We start from the raw sequence: 25319 nt of genomic DNA, 5'->3' as shown, positions 1-25319 counted from the left end.
TGGAGTTTAATCATTTTAGTTTGATCTATTTTATAGTGCCTTTTGATATTTTAACCATACTAAATATTGCTTCTTTCAGAAGTGACGAAACTTGATCATAAAGATAGACTAAAAGCTCTTAATAATGTAGCATAACTTCTAGGTTTTTGTATGTCGTATTAGTTTCAAGTCCAGTTTCAAAAGAAATAAATCTTCAAATAGGTGCTGCAATGAAGTCAAGATTTTCCTAATTATCGGCCAATAATTTTACTGGTGCCAACAAGTTTCAAAAAGAGCTATGTTATACGTTTCCAGGTGCATTATTTGGTTGGGTAATTACTCTGTCTTAAGTAAACCAGAGTGCTAATATTTTTATTTAGAGCTTCACTCGAGGCGTGTTACTATGTCAGGGTGTGCACTTCCAAATTGCAAAAATCTATAATCTATAAAAATGGACTCACGTTGCACTTTTTTCCGAAAAATTAAACATTACGCAAATCTTGAGACCATGATCACTGTCGAGTGGGCAGTCTTAATAACGCACTGTTCGATTTTGTTCTGTTCATTGTTTAGAGGAAGATTGACATGAAAGTGAATCAGATGAATCTTCCTCAAAAACATAAACTTAAAAATGACGCAAGCAAATAATTTTAAAAAAATTTGAAACTTATTCAATAACATTAACAACCGTAAATCAAAGGCTTATGTCTTAAAAGTATATGAACAATTTTTTGCATCTGGACCGACGAAAATAAATTCACAATTTTAACAAACAAACCTTGCAAGCATAAAAATTGCTCTGTAGATTTGCCTTGTGTAAAACAAAACAAAACTGGTTATTATGTGTCGAAAAGAGAACTCCTTCTCCAAGCAAAACTTGGTGCTTTGATAAAAAAAAAGAGAAGAGATTCGACAGCTGAAGTAGAGTGGCAAAAGTAGAAAATAGTTTAAGTGAATGTGAGATTTTCACACAAGCTCAAATACAGAAAAATCTTTGCAAAACGAAACAAGTTGTCTGTCGAAAAAATCTTTACCTTTTCCTTTATGATTTCGATCATATTCAAAGAAAACATACAAGATGCTATGTTCCAAGGGTTACCTGCTGCTTGTCTTACGAAAGTAAAAAATGAGTAAAATATTTTACTTTTACGCAAGAATTCATTACTAAATTATTTATTTATACAAGAGGTAAAGAAATGTTATTCTCTGAATCTGAGAACTTTTGAGTACTTACCTTATTTTGACTTCAACATTTTTGTTCCAAGTCTTTGAAAGATAAAAGATCCAATAAACCTACTACGAATCATAGCTTTTCTTAATTTCAAATACATAACTGGTTATGACACTGTCAAAGCATGAGAAGGTCGAGTTAAGTCTTCTGTTAATCCAAACGTGTTTGAATTACAAGGACAGCACATGGAACATATTATGTAAAATTATTTGAAGTGTCAATTGGTACAGGCATATCTAACACCCCGTAAATCATTTTATCGATTAACATGTGTCTCTTTAAGAACTGGTGTGTTTAGTAGTGATCTTCTTTCCTTTTTGCCGAAACATTGAAATTGCTGCCAACATAAAATGTAGTTATAGGTATAATATAAATACTTATAAATATTTATGTGTACATATAAATACACGACAATATAAACAACCAATTCCACCTAAATTATAAGCCCCGATAACATGCATGACGCATTTGTAACTAAAATTTAAACATTTTCTTTATCCGCACTTATTAGTATTTAATGATATATATTCGGTTCATACTTACAAATTCAATGGAGATATATTTAATGACTTTGTCTGAATAATCAAGTTTCTCATTTCTAGCAGTAAGGTCCAACTGTATTTATTTTGTAACTTAGCTGTCTACTATATTACGTATATTACTTGTCTGGAGAATTGATTTGGCTTGTTTGGAATTTCGCGCAAAGCTACTCGAGGGCTATCTGCGCTAGCCGTCCTTAATTTTGCAGTGTAAGACCAGAGGAATGGCACCTAGTCATCACCACCCACCGCCAACTTTTGGGCCACTCTTTTACCAACAATTAGTGGCATTTATCGTAACATTATAACGTTCCCACGGCTGAAAGGGCGAGCATGTTTGGTGTGAAGGTGATTCGAACCAACGACCCTTAGATTACGAGTCGAACGCCATAACCAAACCGGCCATATCGGGCCGGTCCATTGTGAAACGCCATGTTCAACAAAAAACTAATCAACTGATGGCTAATAACGTTAAAATCGGGTTTCGATATTTACAGTGGGCACAAAACTTGTTAAAAGTGACATCATACAAATAAAATGAGCCATACAAATGAAGATGACAAATATAGAACACAAATATACTTGCAGTAAAATTATTTTCAGATAGTTCTCCGTGAGGAGTAAAAAGAAATTATTTTATCTTAAAATAGTGACACTTTTTCTCATAGGGTAGGTTGTTGTTTTTTGAATTAAGCACAAAGCTACACAATGTGCTATCTGTGCTCTGCCAACCACGGATATCGAAACCCGGTTTTTAGTGTTGTAAGCCCGCAGACATATCGCTGAGCCACTGGGGGGCTCTTGCAGGTGAGGACTGAGATAAAGCTTTCTATTTTTGAAATATCACAAAACTACAGATATTCAACACGTTAATCACGGCCCGGCATGGCCAAGCGTGATAAAGCGTGCGATTCGTAATCTGAGGGTCGCGGGTTCGCATCCCCGTCGCGCCAAACATGCTCGCCCTTTCAGCCGTGGGGGCGTTATAATGTTACAATCAATCCCACTATTCGTTGGTAAAGGAGTAGCCCAAGAGTTGGCGGTGGGTGGTGATGACTAGCTGCCTTCCCTATCGTCTTACACTGCTAAATTAGGGACGGCTAATAAACATAGCCCTTGAGTAGCTTTGCGCGAAATTCAAAAACAAACAAACAAACACATTAATCACGAGTCAGGGTTACATTCTTTAGTTCCAGATTGAAGACGACTTAAAACGTATCAATGTGGAAACGCCGAAAGAGGAATTTTTCGAGTTTAAATAATCAAGAGATAAATCTGGGTATTTAACTTTGAGTTATAAAAAAACAGTTGAAACTACAAGCAGCTGTATGCACTACCAGAACAGTGACAGACAGTACGAAATCTGAAGTAAACAAAGATAAGCGATTTGATCAATATTCATGAATGATACTGTACAATCTCATATTATTTTGCTTTTTATACTTTTCACTTGAGAAACGAACGACTTAACCTTAGCATCAGTTGGATAAGTAGCAATTTTTTTGTCGTCAACATGAGTTACAGTATGTTGAATTTTGCTAAAGCCGCGGTAGTTGTGATTGTGTAGTCTTATTTGGCAACCATGTTTACCAAAGGGATTTTGAAGGTCCCTGTAAACAGTCCAAATTGGCTCAAGCATCATGTACTGCTCCATTAAGGCAGTGACATGTTGATGAATTCCAGTCTCCGATGGAAGGTCCAACCTACTGGAATACTTCAGTAGCAGGTAGGTTATTAGTTGAACTATAATCTTAACCAAAATAACTACTAGTACCAATATCGTCGGTGTCTTCGATTGGAGTTTTCCGAAAAACAGAATCGACTGTTACATCAAGGCCATCCTGAACTTCAGTCACATCGTCATCAACATTATTCTGATGCACATCACTACAATCCTGTAATTCAATATCGTTCTCATCTTCAGTCACATCGTCATCAACATTATCCTGATACACATCACTACAATCCTGTAATTCAATATCGTTCTCATCTTCAGTCACATCGTCATCAACATTATCCTGATACACAGTACTACAATCCTGTAATTCAATATCGTTACTTTTCCTACTATTCTTGTTCGTAGTGTAGTCGGTGCTTCACTTGCAGTTGATTGCCCACCCCAGAGTTTACGATGTGACTTTATATTTGGTGACAATCCATCACAAGATGATCCATGTTTTTACGCACGAAGCTCATTTAGAGCACTTGTATTTTCAAGTAACATTTTATATCGAGACTTTAGTGCGACTGATCAAAACACTCACAAATGTTCATAAAAGGAGAACAAATGCTGTAATGAGGGTACTTTTTTCATCACTAAAAGAAAAACACAGCACAAAACAATGCTTTCTGTTTGTGTTAATATTAGGAATGTGTAAGTAGTGTCACTTCATTCCAGTGTTGTGTTTATCCTCTACACTCTTAATTCTGGGTAATTACTCAACCACGATAGGTGAGAGGAACAAGTATGTAACTGGAGTCAAACAGAAATCAAAAGCTTATATTTTCTTTTGTGTTTGTGAACAGTCTGATAATCTTCTGAAAATCGGAAACAATATAATGAATCTGTATTTTACTAATGGAAAGTTTTCTGTTAAGCAATATAATATATTCTACCTAATGTGACGGGTGTGTTTGTGTGTTTTTTATTCAGACAGCTACATGGAGCTGTCTGCTGAGCCCACCGAAAGGAATTGAACTCCTGATTTTAACATTGTAAATCTGGATACTTACCGCTGTACTAGCGGGGGCCTAATGTGACGGTGATACTATTTAACTTTTTGTTGTGGCTTAGTTATACACACATTTAAAATATAGTAAATTACCAGTCCTTGTAAGACATTTTACATTGGACATATGCCTGTTAAAAAAATTATGAGTTTTAAGACAGAGTGAATTATATTATTTTATTCTCAATTTAAGTGAACAAAAATAATAAAAGTTTAAAATTAAATCTTAATGGAACACAGTTGCTAAAAGAAGTAATACTCTCGTGATTGGATACCATGGCAACATAATGAAGCTTATTGTTGAATGACAGGCAGCAACTGACATGATGAAGTTTTACCACAGATTATTACTTAAAGAAATAGACGGCGTTTCGCTAGTGAACTTTAGAAGTTTCATTCATATTCTACGCGAATACAATTAATTTAATTCTGTGAACTTAATGGAAAACAAATGACTGTTCCCGTAGCTCCAACCAACTTCGTCTAAATAACAAGCAGTATTACACTATATGTCAAAGCTCAAAATGGCTCTTTTTTTTTTTTCCTGTTAATATCATGAAGATGTTTCATTATTGTAACGAATAATTGCTTAAAAATGGAAAATTGTTTCAGAACTTTCAAACAATCATTATTGCACTACCTTATTACCATTTACTAATTTCAGATGATAACTAGCTATTTTGTTTTCATTGTTTTTGTTTTTCTCTGCTGTTAGATATACAATTTCAGAAAATAAATGCCATAAGATACTATTAAAGCAGTAGTTATTAATCTTGATAATGGAACTGTAATTGACTTACGGATAATCTACGTTATCTTATCTTGAAAACTGAGGTGTACTGCTTATTTCAAAGTATATTATATAAATATAAACTGTGTCAAGGGTATACTTCAATATAATGGCCGCAAAAATCGATTAGCAGACGTGTAACAATAATCGGTTTTATTTCTACAGAGCTTATGTTCTTATCATCAGCTTTATTTGATATTGTGCTAAAAGTTAAGAAGGAAAATTTAAAAATAAAAGTTATAAAGTAATTATTCAAGTGACACACATGAAGAGGGTAAAGAAAACTGTAAATCTTATTATTTTACATTTTACAAATTATCCTAAACGTAACAATAAAATTAAAACTATAAAAACGTACAAAATACACAGCCTTTTATATTGTAAACCAAACGAGTAGTTTCAATTCTCATCTTATTTGAGACATGAATGTACATATTAATGATAACTTATCAAAATAATAGTATTGACAAACTTCTGTTGCTCGGCATAGCTAGGTGGTTAAGGCACTCGACTCATAATCTCAGGGTCGCGGGGTCGAATACCCGTCATATTGTCAGCCGTAGGGGCGTTCTAATATGACGATCAATCTCACTATTCGTTGGTGAAAGAGTAACATAATAGTTGGCGGTGGGTGGTGATGACTAGCTGCTTTCTTTCTAGTTTTACACTGCCAAATTAGGGACGGCTAGCGCAGATAACCCTCGTGTAACTTTGCCCGAAAATTAAAAAAAAAAAACAACCAACACACCAGAAATTTTCCTTGTGGTAGATATAGTTGCAAATTATTATTTTCCAGTCACTATTCTTACTTCACGGGGAATATTGGGTCGATTCTTCAATGTAATATACAATTTCTAGCGTTATATCCAGAAAACTAATGATATTGTTCTTTTCACTGAATATTACCATGAAACGAAAAATATGGCGTCGAAGAAAAAGATACTGTGTGTTTGTATTTTTTTTGTAGCAAAGCCACAGCAGGCTATCTGTTTTATTCACAGAGAGGAGTAGAGCTCCTTATTATAAATCAGAAGACGTAGTGATGTCTTGCCGGGGAACGAGAAAAAAATACTATTTAAAAGGATAGTGACTTGTTTATTCGTAATGTTTTTAAGCGGTTATTCTTCCTCTGTTGGTAAAACAAGCTGAACTCTCTCTTCTTATACAAACAGTTTGGTTTTCTTTGGTGATGATGATGGCAACCAGTTTTTTTTTTTCGTCGAATTGGCAACTTGTCCATTTCTTGAATAAGTGATTGAAGAAGAAAATGTTGTTTGGCTGTTTAACTAGAAATATTCCTTAAAAGTTTACTTGCTCCTCATAAGTCTAATCTTGTCAAGAGATTGTGTGTCATTGTTTGGTACACTGCTTTTTCCATTGAGTAACTATACATTCACGAGAAGATGGAGCATGGTTTAGAAGAGTATATTTTATTTTGTATTCTTAATTAAGCACAAAACTAAACATTGGGCTATTTGTACTCTGACCACTACGGGTATCGAAAACCGGTTTCTAGTGGTGCGAGTCCACAGACCTACCAATGTGCCACTGGGGTGGGGTGGGGGGTTGGTTTTGTGGAGAATTTTGACTAATAATGAATTCCAAGAGTATACAATATGTATTTACAAAGTTGTAAATACTGTTACACTGTATCGAGGCGTTGTAGTAAAAAATACCAAGGAGTAGGCACATGTTGCTACAGTTTAGGCTAGGTTCCTGCTTAGCTTGGCTGCTAAATACTCACCCGTGTTAGTGAGATCAAACTAGATTTCTCATTTGTTTCAAATATTTTTTGTTATCTTGATTATACATTTATTTTCATTAATAGTTTTTTATATTGAATAATGCGTGATAAAACAAAGTTTTTTGAACGAACATGTTAATTATCTTTCTCAATAAAAGAATCTAGAGGAACAACTTAATCTTAATTTATACATCAGACTTGCATTCAAGTTACCTGTAGTCTGTTTATGGAATCATTGATATTCTGAATAATTGCATTAGTTTTCTTGGCACATGTCACAATTAAGATGGAAGTGATAAATTTATTCAGTTGAAAAGTTCAAAACAATGTTACTTCTGTATTTCTTTATATCCTGTGTATTCCCTTAATTCACAGTGTCAAAGTGAGGACTGAGGAAAACCACAAGAACAAATTTCATTTCGTGCACTCCTGATTGCCACGGGGTTATTATATTTCCCTTGTGTGGTTGATTAAACTTTAATGATATTTTGCTAACAGAGATTACGCTCTAGATTTTGTCAAATATCGCAGAGTAGCTAGGATACGCTGCGTGACCTCTGAGGGCAAAATTAGTTCCAAATAGCTTTGTGCTGCTATACATTAAACCATTCATTCCTGTAAGATGGTGAAACACAACCCATAAGAGCACATCGATTAGTTTTAGTTATTTATTATTTATAGTTTACATTCTAAGCAATAAAGAGGCCTTGCTTTTCTGTTTGCTTCTGAAATTAGTTTTTGAGACTTACTATTGCCTGCCTCATAACATTTTTATACCTTCTTTTGTATGATATGAGTGGAAATGGTCAAATCGTTACCACACCTAAGCGAATCAGTAAATTTATGTTTAGTCTAAAGTTACATTAAAAACATACTAATGCATACGAAATACACATTAAACTATATGAAAGCATGGGAACAGACACATACAGTCATGTAAGTAACTGTTCAATCAGGAAAAACATCAAGGAATGTATGAGTTTCTCATGGTATAATAAGTAGATAGATAAAATACCAAATAATACTTCACGTGTAATTATTTTTCACGCATCAGAATCAGTTAATAATGATTAAAATTATTTCAGACTAAAGTTCAAAGTCTTGCTGACAAAATATGTTAAATATTCTTTTAATACGCCTTTATTTCTCTTCTTTCTTTCTTTTTCTATTTCACATCATTAGAGAAACGTTTCAAAAGTGAGAGCGTTCATATTTTTCCCGCTGTATTCTTTAAAACCAAGTGAGTTGAGCGGGATTTAAGTTGCGTCCCACAGTATCTTTATGTTCCCATTTCCAAGTTAAGCGGTTAAATGCACAAAAGTGATTTCTTTGCGTTTCTACGTTTCCCATAATTGCTCTGTGAAAACCATAAATATACTCAATGGGCGCTTTTCACTAACGTTGTCATTAGCTCTTAAACAGTCTTGACATTTAAATTGTTTTCAAAATGTGTACTTCGTTCTCGTGCTTTTAACTCTTGAAGAAGTTACTGGCTTACTTTTAGATACGTTTTTCTAAGTTTATTGTAGTTTAACAAACATATTTCTAAGTTAAATAAATATATATTTTAAGTGCTTAATTTTAAACTATTTGTATTTAATATTTTGGTGAAATATTTATCTAAGTATGTTTAAGCATTTTTGCATGGATACAATGCACCTCTGTTACCTGAATATGTGTTGAGAAAGTACTACTAATTTTTAGGTTTTTGATGACAACTTATTTATTTTGACAGATGATCTTATTTTGACCCAATTGGTGTCACACAAAGTAATTTTTGTGATTATGTTATCGCGTTAAAATTTCAAATAGTGTTTTTCTTTCATACTTGCACGGTATAAAACACTAAAAGAAAAATAATGCAATTTATTTTTTGAATAAAGTAGAAATTTACAATAGTCAAGGATAACCTAACTATCATTTGTATAAATCAATTGATATTAATAGTTAGGCAAAATAACTTTAAAGTGAAACTAGGAAGGTTCAGTTATAGGCTTAGGATAACAAATATCAGTTGGTGACAGTTAAAAAGTATTTTATGAACAAGTTTAAAGTACATTATAATAGTTTTTGAAGTACATTTCCTAAAATCTTTGTGTTTCTTTTCATATTACGCTCCAAAGTTTCTATTTTCATTCTGTCTTTTAGCAGGTTTAAGAAAATATAAATAAATTGGAATGGATATACAGTACCAAAGACAAGTATGGAATCTTCTGTTCAAAGTACGCCAACAATTAGAGAAATTGAATTTGTGTCGTTTCAGTTGTAAAATATGAGGATGGTGACAATGATTTTCCATCCTTAAACAAAGTAAATAACATTATAGAAGACACTAGTAATGTTTTTGTTGCCACTATTGTTTAAAAGTGCTTACAGTTTTTGTTTGTAATTAAGGACAAAGCTATACAATAGGCTATTTGTGCTCTTTTCACCATAGGTTTCTAAATCTGATCTTTAGCATTATAAAATTCCAGCATACCAAAAAACTTTAATAAAAGCTGTAGGAAATAGATAACATGTAGATGGACACCTTCATGGTATGGCGACACATTTTACAGCACATATGCTTGGTGTGCTATTAGTATATGTTCTGATGTTACAGATATAAACCACTAACAAATTTACTTAGCAGTAGTAGTAATGAATAGAGGTCATAATCTTAAAACTGTGACAGAGCTTACCATACAATAAACGACAGACATCTACAAATCAAATACTCTGAATTAATTCGATTGAAAGAATCTTAAAATATGTTAATTAGTATGCCTTAATCTCCTACTTGTAGCTGAATATAGGGTATACTAATATTGTGGACACTAGCTTGTCCTGATGATGGTAGATGTGTTACTGAAACAACTTGGATGTACCTAATAATAAAAATTCAACCTTCAATTGTGTCAGAAAACGTTGGTTTTTGTGGAGTTTTTCTTTTGCTTCTAATTAATAGTACAATATGCCTCAAAAGAAATTAAAGAACGCCAACGTAAATCGAATTGATGAGAATGCTTGCAACTGCAGCTTGTCTCACGTATTAAAGATATGCATGTTATTTTATCGACTTCCTTATATTTTTAATCTTATAATTTTTATTTTATGAAAATAACTAAAAATGTCCCTAGTGCACTCCTCCTTCTGCCGTCAATAATAATGTTTTGTGTATCTAATTATTAAACAAAAATATGTAGTGATAGCCTTTATATTCCTAAAACGATTTTGCCCACAGGCTATTTTTTAATAATCATATAACTGTAACAAGTAGAATCAATCATTTTAGTGTCCAACAGAGATACTCACTCAACGGCATTGGTTACATAGCTACAACAAAAGCATCGACTTAAGAACTCAATGCCTGGGTTATTTATAAAAGTTGGTAAATCAGTAGATATTAATGAATAAAAAAGCAGTTTATTGCCTGTTCAGGACAAAATGTTGTTATACTTAAAAAATAAAAACCTGTTCAAAGATACAAGATACATATACACATATAGAAGTTACATAGAAGTAATGGTACTAATATGAATATATAGAGAACAGTAGTGAATTAGAAATAATATTATAATACCTGGTCATATATGTCATAATGCCAGATACTTATTCCTTCGTTACCTACAAAATTATATTTAATGATTATCTGTGTTTTTCTTAAGATTAAGTACTGTTTTGTTGTTGATAAACATTGAAATCACATTAAGAATACTTCTGCTGGTAAAATAATTTATTCTTAGAAAATCTTAAAAGATGCATTTGTTTGCTTTTCTCAAAATGAAGAACAAGATACGTATTTAAGAAGCAGAAGTCGCAGAAAAAGTCCTTGGAATCAAACACAATGAAGGAAAAATAATATATATATATATATATATTTAAATTACGTAAATGAGTAATGCAAGACATTTCTTCCAGCTATGACTGTACAATCTTAATACTTATGTTATGTATTTACTTACGAGTCCAGACAGTGACGTATTAAATAAAGTTTTTACCGCTCCTAGGCCCATTCGGAAGTGCTTCCACGTGCTCCTGGGGCCTAATAGTTTAGACCAAGAGCTACGTTATTTTTGATGGATGATAGGTCGAGAGCAGATGTTTATTTGCAGTAGTAAATATGTAAGGGACGGCAGAAATAGATGGGTCGCGAATCGCAAATCTTATTTTTAACAATTGCTGATTAGTGTCGTATTTTTATTTAGTTCAGTGCTTTTTTTGTTTTTTAAAGATGCCACAAGCCTAGACCTAGTCAGTCCGTGTGGAAATACTTTACAGAGTCCAGATTATTCTTCCTAAATATTTATTTTATCTTTTCATTTGTAGCTCATAATTTCTCAAGATGGACCGAGAAATACCTCAACATGTATCAAGAGTCAGAAATCTAGCACGTGCTCATCTAGAGTCACAATATACAATACGTGATCAATTGGACTCGCAGTACACCTCATCTGAAAACGAAGAAGATGAACTCCACCTTAATACTTACAAAAGTATTGGTAGAATGAACCAGTACGAGGACGCCTTCTTACGGTCGAAGGGTAAGTATCAAGTTTAACATTTTATTATCGAGGGAGTTTCGAAGTATTGGTGTTTGACTTGAAAAAAACATTTTCTTGTTCAGGCTTATTTTATTTGAAAGATCTAGATTAGAAAATTTAATTTTTATAACGAAAACTTAAAGTCCATATTCTTGTTTAAGCCTTTACCAAATAAGTGTAACTAATATATTTTTTGAAAGGTAACTTTTAAAGGTGATAATTCAAAATAAGTTTTTAATTAAAATATGACTATATTACGTCAGGTTATATTCTTAAGGTTTTACCAATACTTCTCTTTTTCAAACATAAAACAACGTGAAACAGGAACCATAATCATGGAATAACCTTTACTGTAAAGATTGTTGAGAATAGTAGAAACCGGTAAAAACACTATATATGGTGATTGAAGTTACAATTCTAAGCGCAAGTAGTTCAATTCATTTCCTTTTTAGAAGTTATATAAGATTAAAGATAAGTGTTATTAGGAACTTGTCCAGAAAGCAACCCATTTTCTAATGTAATTAAACAAAAATATTACGTCTAATATTTTAGCTGTTAGGAAACTCTACATGGTCAGGAAAAGTTCAACTGAAAGTACAACAAAAATTTGTGTTTGGATTATGTTTATTTACCACTAAGAAAAATATAAACGCACGAAAAAATGTTCAATGCAAATCATATTTGTCACTTTTTTCATACAGATATTTAATTTATTTCGTAACATTTCCACTTACAACACATACACCGATTAAAATTATTGAAACAAAATTGAAGTTTAAGCTTTGTAGAATGGACGGCAACTGCCTGTTGTGGAGACACAAGTTTAGAGGACGACGTTTCGAAAGTCTTTCGCCTTTCGTTCACTTGTTTTCATCACATTCTACCAAGGACTATTTTGAAATTGATTGTCAACATAAATGCTTCAAAATTTATTTCGAATCTTGCAAATTTTTTGATTATTCTTCTTGTCACATTTCACAAACATTTATTACAAGTATACTCTTACACTATATATTCTTTTTTTGTCAGTTCAAGCTCTTTCATGTTTGAAATTCAAAACTACTTCAAAATAAGTTAACAAGCTAAGATTAACTTTTAATAGATCTTTTTATTTTATTTAAAGTATTTTTATCTTTAATTTTGTAAAATAAACCTTTCCTAATAAATAAAGTGTTGTATAAGATGTCACTGAACAAATATTTGTCCTTTATCTATTTACAAAATACACAACATTATAAAAACAAAACAAAAACAACTGCTAAATTAGATCATTACTTCAATATTTGTTTTTCTGGGTGAAATGTAATACATGAACTTTAGTAAACTGTGTACTATTTAATTTTAGTTAATTTATTTGACAATAAATAAATTTGCTTCTCTAAGTTATTAGCAAGGCAATGCATTAATTGTATTCAAAGAAATAACTTAAACTGAATAGTTCAAAATATTTTAGACTTTTAAGGCCCAGATAATGTTGAAATCACGTTAATTTAAGGGACTGATTATGGTTAAATATCACTGAAACAAAAATAGTTTATATTTTTATCATTCTAGAAATGAGAACCAGTTAGATAATTGTATATTTTAGAATATTTTTGAAGTCTTACATTAAAATTAAATGAAATAGTTGTAATTAAATATAAGCTCCACCTAAAACTAGGAACAAAGAATAATTGAAAAATATACCTATCATCTTAAATAAAGTCTTTTAACAGAAGATATGTTGGTTTTAAGTTAAACAAAGCCACACAATAGATTGTCTGTATCCAACAAACATATGGAAAACTGGTTTATAGCAGTGTAAATCCGCAAACATTTTGCTGTGTCACTGGAGGACATCTTAAGAAGACAAACACCAGATTTTTTAATTATAAGTGAAACTGTTGTATTAGGGCTAAAATGTTTAAAAATTGCTTTTCAAAAGTTTCATTTTGCTTATTCATGCTTTGGAACCTAAACGTAATGTACAACGCTCGACTAGACTTTCCAATTGAAGGTTAGAATGAATTATGATACCCGTGTTTAATTTGGAGTACTAGAAACAAGACGCTATATCACTTCTTTAATAGTATTTCAGGGTTTGTTCATAAACACTCACGATAATGAAAAAGAAACTTGCAAACAAAATTGTGAGACCATTTGATAGAAGTTAGGTCTCGATACCCGACGTGGGCAAAGCACAGACAGCTAATTTTGTAGCTTTCTGATTAATAGCAAACAAACAAAGAAAAACCATTTAAATAGCGTTTGACAAGAAAAAACTTGTTTATTATTTTATAATCATTCCCAATGCTTTGACATATCACAAGCTCCTGAAGTATACGAGCGTCAAAAACATATATTGAAGGTAGAGAATATCCAATTACATCATTTAAACAATTACTTTTTTGTTTAGACATCTTGCGGAGTGTTGCTAAACTGCCTTTTTTTGTATAAAATTTCCTAATTATCGGTCTCGTTATAGACTGAAGTAGAAATACATCTCTTCCTATTATGAAAAAAATTTAATTAAGGTAATGGAAAGTTGCTTCATCAATTATTCGATGAAACAGTTGTTATAAAAAGGAAATCCTTGGTGGCATGTGTTAGAAAATGTTAAAATTGCTTCTGGTACAATAAGGATGAAAATAATGCCTTAAATAAATAAAGGTAACAAGTGTTCATAAAAACAATTTTTTTAAAACTGTAATTTACTGTTATTGCTTTATTTGCTACAATTTTAGAGAAAATTAAAGAAAATATCTAAATGTAATCTTACGAAATATGGAAGACTATAGCCTTTATGTCATTTTTCTCATGAAAATCTAGATAACGTAAAACAGGGATTTTTTCTTTATTATGCTACAAGTAATTTTCTAGAATCAAGTAACGTTCGCAAGATTTTATTGAAGAAAATACCCCATATTTTTGTGTGCTGCATATAATAATAAATAAGTGCTATTGATCTTGGTAGTCTTTTCAAAGGATTTAATATTCGATTTTTAAGCTGATCTTACAAATTCGGTTGAATCCTATCTTATTTTGTTACATTATTTAAAAAGTGCTATTAAAGTAAATATAATATTATATCTCTTTAAGTATAGCAGCCAACTTATGTTTATAACAAAGTGGATTTTGGGAAGCATTTGTTATGAAAAAGTTTCATAACTTTTATTTGATTATTGTTTCAGGAAAGATGTTTTTAATTTTATTTTCTTCCATATACAAACTTACTTGCAAGAAATGGTATATCTATTGTAAATTAACATAATTTACATTTGAGCATCATTTTTACAAGAAGATCACATTTGTGATAATGAGTGCATTAATATTTATAAGTGTTTTAGTATACTTTGAAAAGTCTACTTAAAACGAGTAGCTGTAGGAAAATACACACAGAAACGGATACACACAGAGATATATAATACGTTATTCAGAAGAGATAACTTGTTAGAAATACATAAATATAAAATCGTTTTAATTACTACTGTATTGAGCAATCCATTCACGAACTGTTAATTTTCTTCTTCGGTCATGTGTACACAGAAGCAAATTAATTAACACCATGTTGCAGATATCCTCGAAATTGACTAAAATAAATTGGTACGAATTGCGATAATATTAGGTCATCATTTAACCAGTCTTTACCCACCGTTTATCCAAAACGTACTGAATGTTAGTATTGTCGTGGAAATATTTAATCGCTAAAAGAATTGTTTCTTTTTTAAAATATTATTTAAGTATATATATATATATATATATTAAAGAATAGAAACCTTCAGTTTTTAATTTCATTCAAAATGTTTTAATAGATTTCGTTAAATAACTGCCACTATTCAGATACATGTGATAGAACCGAAGTTGCAATTATACATATATATCTATGTTAGAGGTTTCTTTTCTTTTCACCAGAAGTGAAATTGAAAATAGAATTTGTGACGTTGAAGACCCAGTGCATTTTTTGATTGGGTTTCCCCTCTGCTGTAGACTGTAACTTTTACAGCTTGGGTCAGAAGACCAGAGAAATACCATTAGGCCTCTTAAAATACTAAAGTGTATATGGTATCAATGGGATTTTGAGTTCGTCTTACTTTATCATATAATAACCTAATTTATATTATTAAGTGGTGGAATAAACGGATTCATAGTCCATATATAGTGAAGTTGCAGCATGTCGGAATTCTTCACGTGTTTAGTGCTTTCATTCAAAGTTACAAATTTCTTTGTATCTATAAATTTAAAATGAGAGAGAGGGTAGACAGACGATAAGAACGTAAATTATTAACCGTAAAGAAATCTATTTATTTAGCAAAATTATTATTAAATAGCAAGATAAGTAGACAGGACAGGTGGCTTCCTGCTAGTACAGTATGACTACGGATTTATAATGCTAAAATCAGGGGTTTGGTTCCTCTCGGTGAGCTCAGCAGATAGCCCCCTGTGGCTTTGCTATAAGAAAACACACAGTACAAGTGATTTATTGTTATGAAAAAAATATTAAAAATTTACAATAAGTCGATTTAACAGATATTGACAAAAAGAAAACAAGAAAGAGGAATCGATAAAACAAATTAAAGCGAGGTTAAATGAAAAGAATCATGCAGATAACGAAAAGGAAGAAACCCTAGGAAGAACGAGAAGAGAGCTTAAAGTTGGGAAAAAAGGTTTACATTAACTGTACAGTTAAAAGGAATGAAGAGTAGTTTGTCACAACGACACTCAATTAAATTAAAGTATAATTGGAAGAATATTTTTTTAAAATGATGTAAATTAATTATACATTTTTTAAACTTTCAATTATATTTTCTTTTGTTCAACCATTTAAATTCCATAGTATTTAACAAAAAATTCTGAATCTAAACAAATTTTAAACCAATAAACAAAACTTTTAATTGCATGCATATTAGGTATATTAAAAGAATGACTTCTGAAGCAAAATATAAAGTTTATTTTGAAGCTTTCTTCATGTTATAAAACCATTTATAAAGTTTGTTTATTGCACCTAGTCGTAATATCCTTATAAATTGCATGGATTTGTAATAAATACGGGTCATCGTGATATAACATTTATTAATAAAAACACACTTCCACTATTTTTGCCGAAAATGATTTGTAAGATATTTGCTAATATATATTTATTTCAACATCAATGTTTGTTTTACTTAAATATATACTTATAAATGCGTGTAATTTAAATGTTTATTACGAAAGTCCAGCCTATTCTCTAAATGTATAGAAGATTTTCGAGCGTAAGAATCAACAACATACGATAGTATATGTAAAATACTAGTGATTACCAGTGTTATTATCAACTGAAGATTCGAAAGCCTCGCCTAAAGTTTATAATTCCACACGGCAAAAGACAGTTTAATATTGTTGGTTTTCTATATTTAGTATACTATAAACCTCGGAAGCTATAACTGTGATAAACGCTTATTATTCGGAAAACTAAAGACACTTGACCATGGACTTTATAGATTTTGAACATTACAAACCGTTCAACTTCAGTGAATTAAATTCAAACGTTAGTATTTCAACAAGGACTAGATATTTTCGTCGGCAAAACCTCACGTGTTCAATATTAGTGTACCTATGAATCAATATAGAATTAATTCGCTCATCTTAAATCGTCAATAAAATATTCAGTTCCAAACCAGATAGAAGACTCGGAATTATTTGTAAGTTTGTAAAACTTTTGTATATAAAACATAATTTATAATAACCATTTAGAATAACCGTTATTATAAATTATATTATTGTTTGTATGTTAAAATATATTTGTGTAAAGTAAGGATATTGTCTTTACCAATCTTGTAAACGGCATTCTATTAACTTCTGAAATAAAATTCAAAATTCTTGTTATCTGACATCGTAATACGTAACATAACTGGAGACTCTTCCAAGGTAAATTATAATACATAACAGACTTAATATCAATACTTTTTCATATTTGCAACACATTTGAAGTGCTGTAAAACTTTCTAATTATTCAAATCAAGATGTTATTGTTTTCGGTTCATTGGCATTCTAACTTTTTGTTCAGGACCTGGTGTGACTTAATCTTAGGTCTCTTCAGTTCGTATGTTGATACAATAAAATCATGTTATAAGAGTGACGATCTAAATTCAATATTTGATTAGAGTAGTTCAAGAGGACTAGTCTATTAATTCAAAATTAGGGACGGATAACGCAATTACCTCTGATGTAGCTTTGTGTGTAATCCAAAATGATCTATTATAGTTTTATAATTTAAATACTATGAAAAGCATTGAATTAAGACAAATAAAAGACAAACCATCATAGAATTTGAAAAGGAATATTTTCAAAGAGCAACAAAATGAATTGAATGGTTTGGTAATGATTTTCATAATTAAGCTTCTTGAAGACGTAACGTGCAATCCAGCTCTAAACTTTCTTTTTGAATTACGTGGAAACAGAACCAAATAAACTTATACCATACTTCCGTTTTCGTAGATAACAATGAAAAATAAACATTAGCAGCTGGTTAGGAATATTACATAATCGTATGATAATTTTTTTATGATTGTTTAACCCAAAGTATTGATTTTCTTTTATGTGTCACATGATACTCTTAATTTATTTCACTTTTTTAAAAAAAATATATAGGATAGAAATAACATATTGAAGTAAACGTTCTTAAGCTTCTCAGAAATCAAACATTACATTTTTACACAATTGAATTCAATAGTTTTAATAACTAATGGTAAAAGTGTCTTAATAAATGCTAGTGTTGAATTATTTCAGGTTTAAAATGCATTCTTCATACCTATCATTATAGTTATGAGCCATTGATGATACATTTTTACAAATACGTTTTAATAATTCATTGTCACATGTTTATACTTCAAAACTGTTTATTAAACGTTGAGCCTAAAAAACAGCCAGTGGGTTTTGATATCGTATAATTATAAAATTGTATGCTAACTTCATGTTTAACAAACTGATTATTTGACTAAGAAGTTACCAGTAACTAAATTATAACAGTAAAATGTGGGTACTTTATTTTCAACACATCTCATAATCGACCTCCGCTAGTACAGCGGTATGTCTACGGATTTACAACGCTAACATCAGGGGTTCGATTCTACTCGGTGGACTCAGCAGATAGCCCACTGTGGCTTTGCAATAAAATACACAATCTCCTAACAAAAGAAGAGAAATTTTGATGAAACAAACAAAACTGGATATACTGAATAAGTGAAATACTGTATATAGGATATATATTTTTTACACTCAAAGCTACTTCCGTTATCTGTCAACGCTCTTAAATTTTAGTTATTTACCAGATATAAGGCATCTATCCTGTAGCACTCAACGCTTAAACTGCAGGAAATATTGTGTGTACTCGAAGCCAGTTCGCCAATTCCAAAATTCATAGCACAACCACAGGGTGATATGGCACTGAGCACATCCACATTTTCAGTGTGAGGTCGTTATAAGTAGTTAATAGAAGCTATATAAAAGATGGCGTTTGGAGTTGGCTAGTTGCTCTTAACTTGATCAACTGTAGTAAATTAGACACGGTTATGTTTAAGTCTTAAAATGATCTTTCATCTCCTAGCTCAGATTGAAAATACCAATTAAAATATTTTTTTTTGCAGTGGGTTTTACTTTCTAATAGGCAAATTTTAAGAATATATATTTTTGGTGTGAAATAAGAGCGCAATATTAATTTTGTTGTTGTAGTTCTTTAAATAACTTGTTTATACCTGATGATTAATTTTCGATATTGCTCAAGTAATGTAATCCACTAACTTTCGAAATAGTGATTAATAAGTACTTATGAAGCCTTCACTCTCAAATCATTAAATTAGTAGTCAATTACTCGTAAACAATCACGGGAAATAACAGTTATATAAACAAATTTCACACTTTTAAGTAAAGCATTTTTTAAATTTTCCTAAATAATCAAGAAAGTCCACATGACCAATCCTAAGAGCTTCACACCCTCTTAATATTTTATTAATAACTAATATGAGGATTTCGGAAATCTACGTAGACACTTATTTTGAACAATTTATTAAATCTACATGACAATTTGCATGTACGTTTGTGTGTCTTTAGTGTTCCATAAACCCTATGATTCCAGTATATGGGCTCAAACTTGAAAACTATAAAAAAATCTATTTTCATGCATTCGTATGAAATGACATTGATGCTCATCATTCCATTCTCCAGTTGCCTGAGGTGCGCAGCGACTGACTGGATACGTGAAAATGGGAGTACTTTGTCTACAAGCGACTTCTACCGTTTTTGTCGTTATTTAATCTTTCTTGATTATGTTGTGTAATGTTGCTTGTGGTACGTGAACGGCTTTTGGCTCTGCCTTTTATGTTCATGGATTCTCAACTGTTATATGACGCCGTATTTTGCGCATCACAGGTTTGATGTGACTTGTTGCAGGCCACTTTCTGGATGGTTTGGTGTCCCAAGTTGACCAATATTTTTTTCCAATGCTTTTAGGAAGAAATAATATACCCATATGGGAAGTATGCTATATCACTCACCTGAATACATCTGTATTATCTGAATGTAAGAGGAATTTTGCATGAGAAACGGCTCTTACGTACCCTTTCCAGAAGCGACTAAATTTTGTCGACATTCACTATGTATGAATGCATCAAACAATGCTGACATTTAGCATTTTATTTCATCTCGACTTCATATCATCCGTGATTGTCACGTGACCTACTAATATGCATATTTAAACACATTTTAATACAATGTAGTCAACCCTCTGTTCAATTATAAAAAAAGATATATAATGCTATTTATTTTAAAGTGCAAACAGATCCAAATTTTAAAAAATAAAAATTCATTTTTATTTGTCATTTCATCATATTTTACAAATAAACAAAAACATTAATTAAATTATTTTGCAACATATCATTTTATTTCTCGAGAAGATTATATTAATTCTGCAACAAATTGATGTTTGTAATCACAAAATGCTTCCGTAAATTTCTGGCCCAGCAGGGCCAGGTGGGTTAAGGCGTTCGAGTCGTAATTTGAAGATCGCGGGTTCGAATTCCCATCGCGCCAAACATGCTAGTCATTTCAGCCGTAGGGGCGTAATAATGTGATGATCAACCCCCCCTATTCGTTGGTAAAAGAGTAGCCCAGAAGTTGGCGGTGGGTGTCGATGACTAGCTGCTTTCCCTCTGGTCTTACACTGCTAGCTTAGGGAAGGCTAGCGCAGATAGCCCTCGTGTAGCTTTACAAAAAACAAAAACAAACCCGCATATTTCTTTTTCAGCTCAGTTTAAATACAGTTTTACCTAGGTACAGTCCATTATATAAAATACACGGGCTACACAGTGTAATTTACAAACCTAAGTTGAAATCATCATTATATTTTAGCGGTAAAAATAATAGTAATCCAAAATATATATTGTAAAAGACAACTTTCTTAAATTATAAAGTGCGCTATTGTTCAATGTATTTCTTAGCACCTGAATGAAGTTTTATTGTTTGCTTCTAGCCCAAATTATCTTTTAATTTGTTTTTCTAAGAAATTAAGTAAATGTGTTTTACTCAAATGTATTATTTTTTTTTGTAGTTATTCTTACTGCAGAGAAAAAAAAATAATTAAAAAATAATTGAAATTATCATTCGTACCGTTAGAGTTAGAAAGCTATTTCACCGTGTTTCTTTTATAAATTATGTGTTTGCAATTATTTAATTTGCGTCAATTACAAATAAGTGAGATTAATCTAAAAACAGTATTCATCTAGTTTGTAATTAATAATGAACCAATTGATTATTAACGATATTTAGTATCATTATCATTTTTATATTTGTTATTTGAGTAGTTTAGAAGTTCCGATGTTAATAAATAGATAGCCCATTGTATGGCTTTAAGTCGTATAAAATCTCTAGGGGTGGGTCAGCAGATAGTCTCTTGCGTGGCTTTGCGACACATAAAACAACTTACTGAGATCAAAATTTATTTTGCAAAATAGTGCTCGTTTCTTTTTTTCTATCCAATGTTTGTTCAAATAAAGCACATTTAGTCTTATATTAAAATATATTTACATATATTGAAAGTAATCACTCATTAAAAGTTTTACGAAATAGTATTTTTGAAAAGAAAATATTTATAGAGTATACGTCTCTTTGTATTAGATTTTTGGAACAGTTCATATTTATTTATTTGTGACATTTATTGTTTACTGCATTTTATCCTTAAAATTTGGAAAAAGGAATGTTTCAGTAATATTATGTTTGTAAAAACATATTGTGCTGCTAATTATGTATACAGCTCATCTAGACTGCTGCTAACATTAATATTGACCACAAATAATGATTTTAACTTATGCATTAAAGTACGGTGTGTCCAAACGGTTTGGTGTGTTTCGAATTTCGCGAAAGGTACATCAGGGCTATCTGCACTAGCTGTCCCTAATTTAGCAGTGTAAGACTAGAGGGAAGATAGGTAGTCATCACCACCCACCGCCACCTCTTGGGTTACTTTTTTACCAATGAATAATGGATTGACTTTCACATTATAACACCTCCACGGTTCAGAGGGCGAGCATGTTTGGTGTGATGGAGATATGAACCCTTGATCCTCGGATTACAAGTCGAGTGACGTAACCACTTGGCCATGCCGGGCTAATATCAAGCGACCCTTACACAAAAGGTGATGTTATAGGCCTTGGATGTGGTTCATGATTATGTAAAAAGAATGAACATCTTTTTGATTTTCAGGTCTATTTAATGTTTTTATTTTATTTTATACGTAAATATGAACTAAGTTAAATATTAAGTTTTTATAAAATTTAATCAGAATATTGACAACAAAAACAATAAATCATAAACTTCAGCAAATATTATTACTTTGGCAATAACTGTAAGTATTCAAAACGAACAAAAATGTAAGATATGATACGTGTTTCAAGTTCACAAAACTTTTTTGAAATAAAGAAATGTGTATTACATCTTAAGGAGATTTGTATACAATTCTTCATTAATAAGTTTTCTTGCTTATATGTTATTGTCTCTACCGCTTATTGGCGAATAAGTATCATAATTTATGTTCTCCGACTACTAAACTTGCATTTCTATACCTACGTTTCTGTAACTTTAAGATTCGTTTTAAACTCAGTCCAAACTTAACTACCTTTAATATTATCTTTAAAATATTGTTATTTTCACTGTTAATTTTAAACTAACTGCATATATGAGAGATCAGAGACTGATAATTTGTAACAATTTTTATTTCGGAATTGAAAATTAGGGTTATTTGATTATCTTCATCTTTATTTCACACTCAAACTGGCCCGACATGTCCAGGTGGTTAAGGCACCTGACTCATAAGCCGAGGATCGAGGGTTCGAATTCCCGTCACACCCAACATGCTCGCCCTTTCAGCCGTGAGGGTGTTATAATGTGACGGTTAATCCCATTATTCATTGGTAAAAGAGTAGTCTAAGAGTTGGGGGAGAGAGGTGATAACTAACTGTCTTCCCTCTAGTCTTACCCTGCTAAATTAGGGACGGTTAGCGCAGATAGCACTAGTGTAGCTTTGCGCGAAATTCAAAAACAAACCAACACACTCAGGCTAGATACATTGATGCTGTGGATGCTAGAATTCTTTCCATTGTTGCTACGTAAGAAACACTATTAGCTAACATTCACTGACATTGCTGGACGTAAATTTTCTTCTTGGCAATGGAGAGAGGATGGAAGTGGTAAGAAAATAAATTCTAACAATGCTTTTCATTGAAACCTTTTCTAGGCAAATTAAAGTATTGAAACCTTCTCTAAGCAAGTTAAAGTATTGAAACCTTCTCTAAGCAAGTTAAAGTAGCTATTATTACTTACATTCGTTCTGAAAAAGACAACCTTAAAACAGGATTGTTTGAGAATGATGTTGCAAGCTCGACTGCTAAGTCAAGTAGTAATGTATCTCTTTAAGTGGGTTATCCTTGACATTTGTCACAGACAGAGAACAATGGACAACATGGGTACGTTTAGAAGGCAAATTTTTACTTCTTCTGATAGCTATGTGTTCTTCTGAACAGTATCATAATGTTTATGATCATATTTTGAAATATTTGTGTATCATGAGAAATTTACGATAGCTGACCTAGTGCATAAAAAGAGATAATTTACAAAAACTGGTATTACCACAAGCATTTTACATGTGTACTTAATTCATGAGATTGTATTAAATTCTCGTATCACTTACGACATTGAATGGAATCCTGTTAGAAGTATCTGATTACTAACACCATGAGAATCTGGATCTAAACGTTGCCACCGTTTTCTTTTTTAGACCTTTATGATGAGACACATCGAATCAGGTTTAAAGAATATTAAAATGAAACTTTATTGACATCCATGATATGTATTTTATCAGGCAGCTCCCATTGTCTATTAGAAGCCCATTTAACAAAGAGATAAATTTATTACTGGATGTGTAGATAAAATATAATCACAAATACTTAATTTACAGTATTTACAAATACAGAAAGGAAGCCAAACTTCTTCACAGACATATCACATTTAATGTAGAAACACTGACATACAATCCTGGTGGTTCATAGTCCTTCACTTAATGTCATTTCAGTACCAGGTTGAATAGGACAAGATAGGTCACTTAAAGAAGAGTTTCTCTACCCAAGAGCTGTCAAGGTGTGTAAAAGGGTCGCAAAAAAACTCCGAAATTAGATAATGGTTCATTTATTCATGTAATAAGTATTATAAGCCACAAGTTTCTTTACGCTGAAGATATTAACTGGATCCTGAGTCCAAAACCGGTTGAGAACCACTGATCTAAATAATACTTTTGTCACACGCGAAAGTTTTTATGATTCCTTTGTGAAGTTACTCAGCTTGTGTGGTATGCTAATAGTCTTATTAAATTAGTATTGAATTTCATTACCATGTGAATAATGCTTGGTTATGTAGGCAATGCTTTCTTTCTAATATTTGAAATCTCCTTCATATTTATTTGTCAGTAAAAGACTCTGACAATTCTTTAATTGATCAGTGTGTAAGTTTTATGTTCAAGCATAAAAGTAAGCTTTCATATTTACTGGGGTAGAGTTCCCTGACACACAGTAAAATCTGATGGAATAAAATAACTCATGCAAGAAACTGCAGATAGTCAACATCCAAGAATGTTCTTGGATTTGAACGTTATTTTTTGTGTTTTGCAGACTTGTTTGTTATTTCCATGCCATTGTCATCACCGACTATGAGTCGTAATTATAGTATAGCAGTGTTATCACTAGTTGTAACTACTTTGATATGCTGAGCTGTGTCACATGATGTTATAGTATGCAACTCAGGAGCTAAGTAAACTTGTAGCCGTAATGCCAGTAAGTAATACTATACATTAATGTTGCATGTTTAATTAATATAATTACCGAGGGGAAATAGCTGATCCACGTATATTTTCTATGGAAAGAAAAGCAAGTCGACTAAGATCATTAACATACATATACGATCAAAATGGAAATTAAAGTGACGGCTTGTAGTAATTCTCCAATATGTCCAGTAAGTGACATTATAATGGATTTCAGTTCTGCAGGAAAGAGTTCTTCCTTAGCGCATGAGTTCTGCTGATAATAATTCTGCCTAGCTGTTCTTCATTATTAGAGAAGGTCGGATTGCTTAAATATAACAGCAATCAGCTAACTATAATAATGATAGCTGCTCTCTATGTTTCCCACTTATCGAATTACGGAACATTAAAATATTTAATTACAGGCTATGAAACTTCTTCTGTTAAACTGAATAACGCTAGTTTCTACTTCAATAAAATTTAATTGATA

The 25319-nt window shown here is 31.6% G+C and overlaps 1 protein-coding gene across 1 annotated transcript in view; it reads left to right on the top strand.

The window, feature by feature from the left end:
• The window catches only part of LOC143241089 (teneurin-m-like), a 262242-nt gene that overhangs the window by 93804 nt on the left and 143119 nt on the right, over positions 1 to 25319 (top strand). Inside the window, 1 exon segment of the mRNA XM_076484616.1 lies at positions 11321 to 11535. Within this exon segment, the coding sequence (XP_076340731.1) occupies positions 11337 to 11535 (199 nt within the window). The 5' untranslated portion in view covers positions 11321 to 11336.

Source organism: Tachypleus tridentatus, chromosome 13 (genome assembly GCF_004210375.1).
Source record: "Tachypleus tridentatus isolate NWPU-2018 chromosome 13, ASM421037v1, whole genome shotgun sequence".
NCBI classification, from domain to species: domain Eukaryota; kingdom Metazoa; phylum Arthropoda; class Merostomata; order Xiphosura; family Limulidae; genus Tachypleus; species Tachypleus tridentatus.
This window is presented reverse-complemented; position numbering and strand designations above follow the sequence as displayed.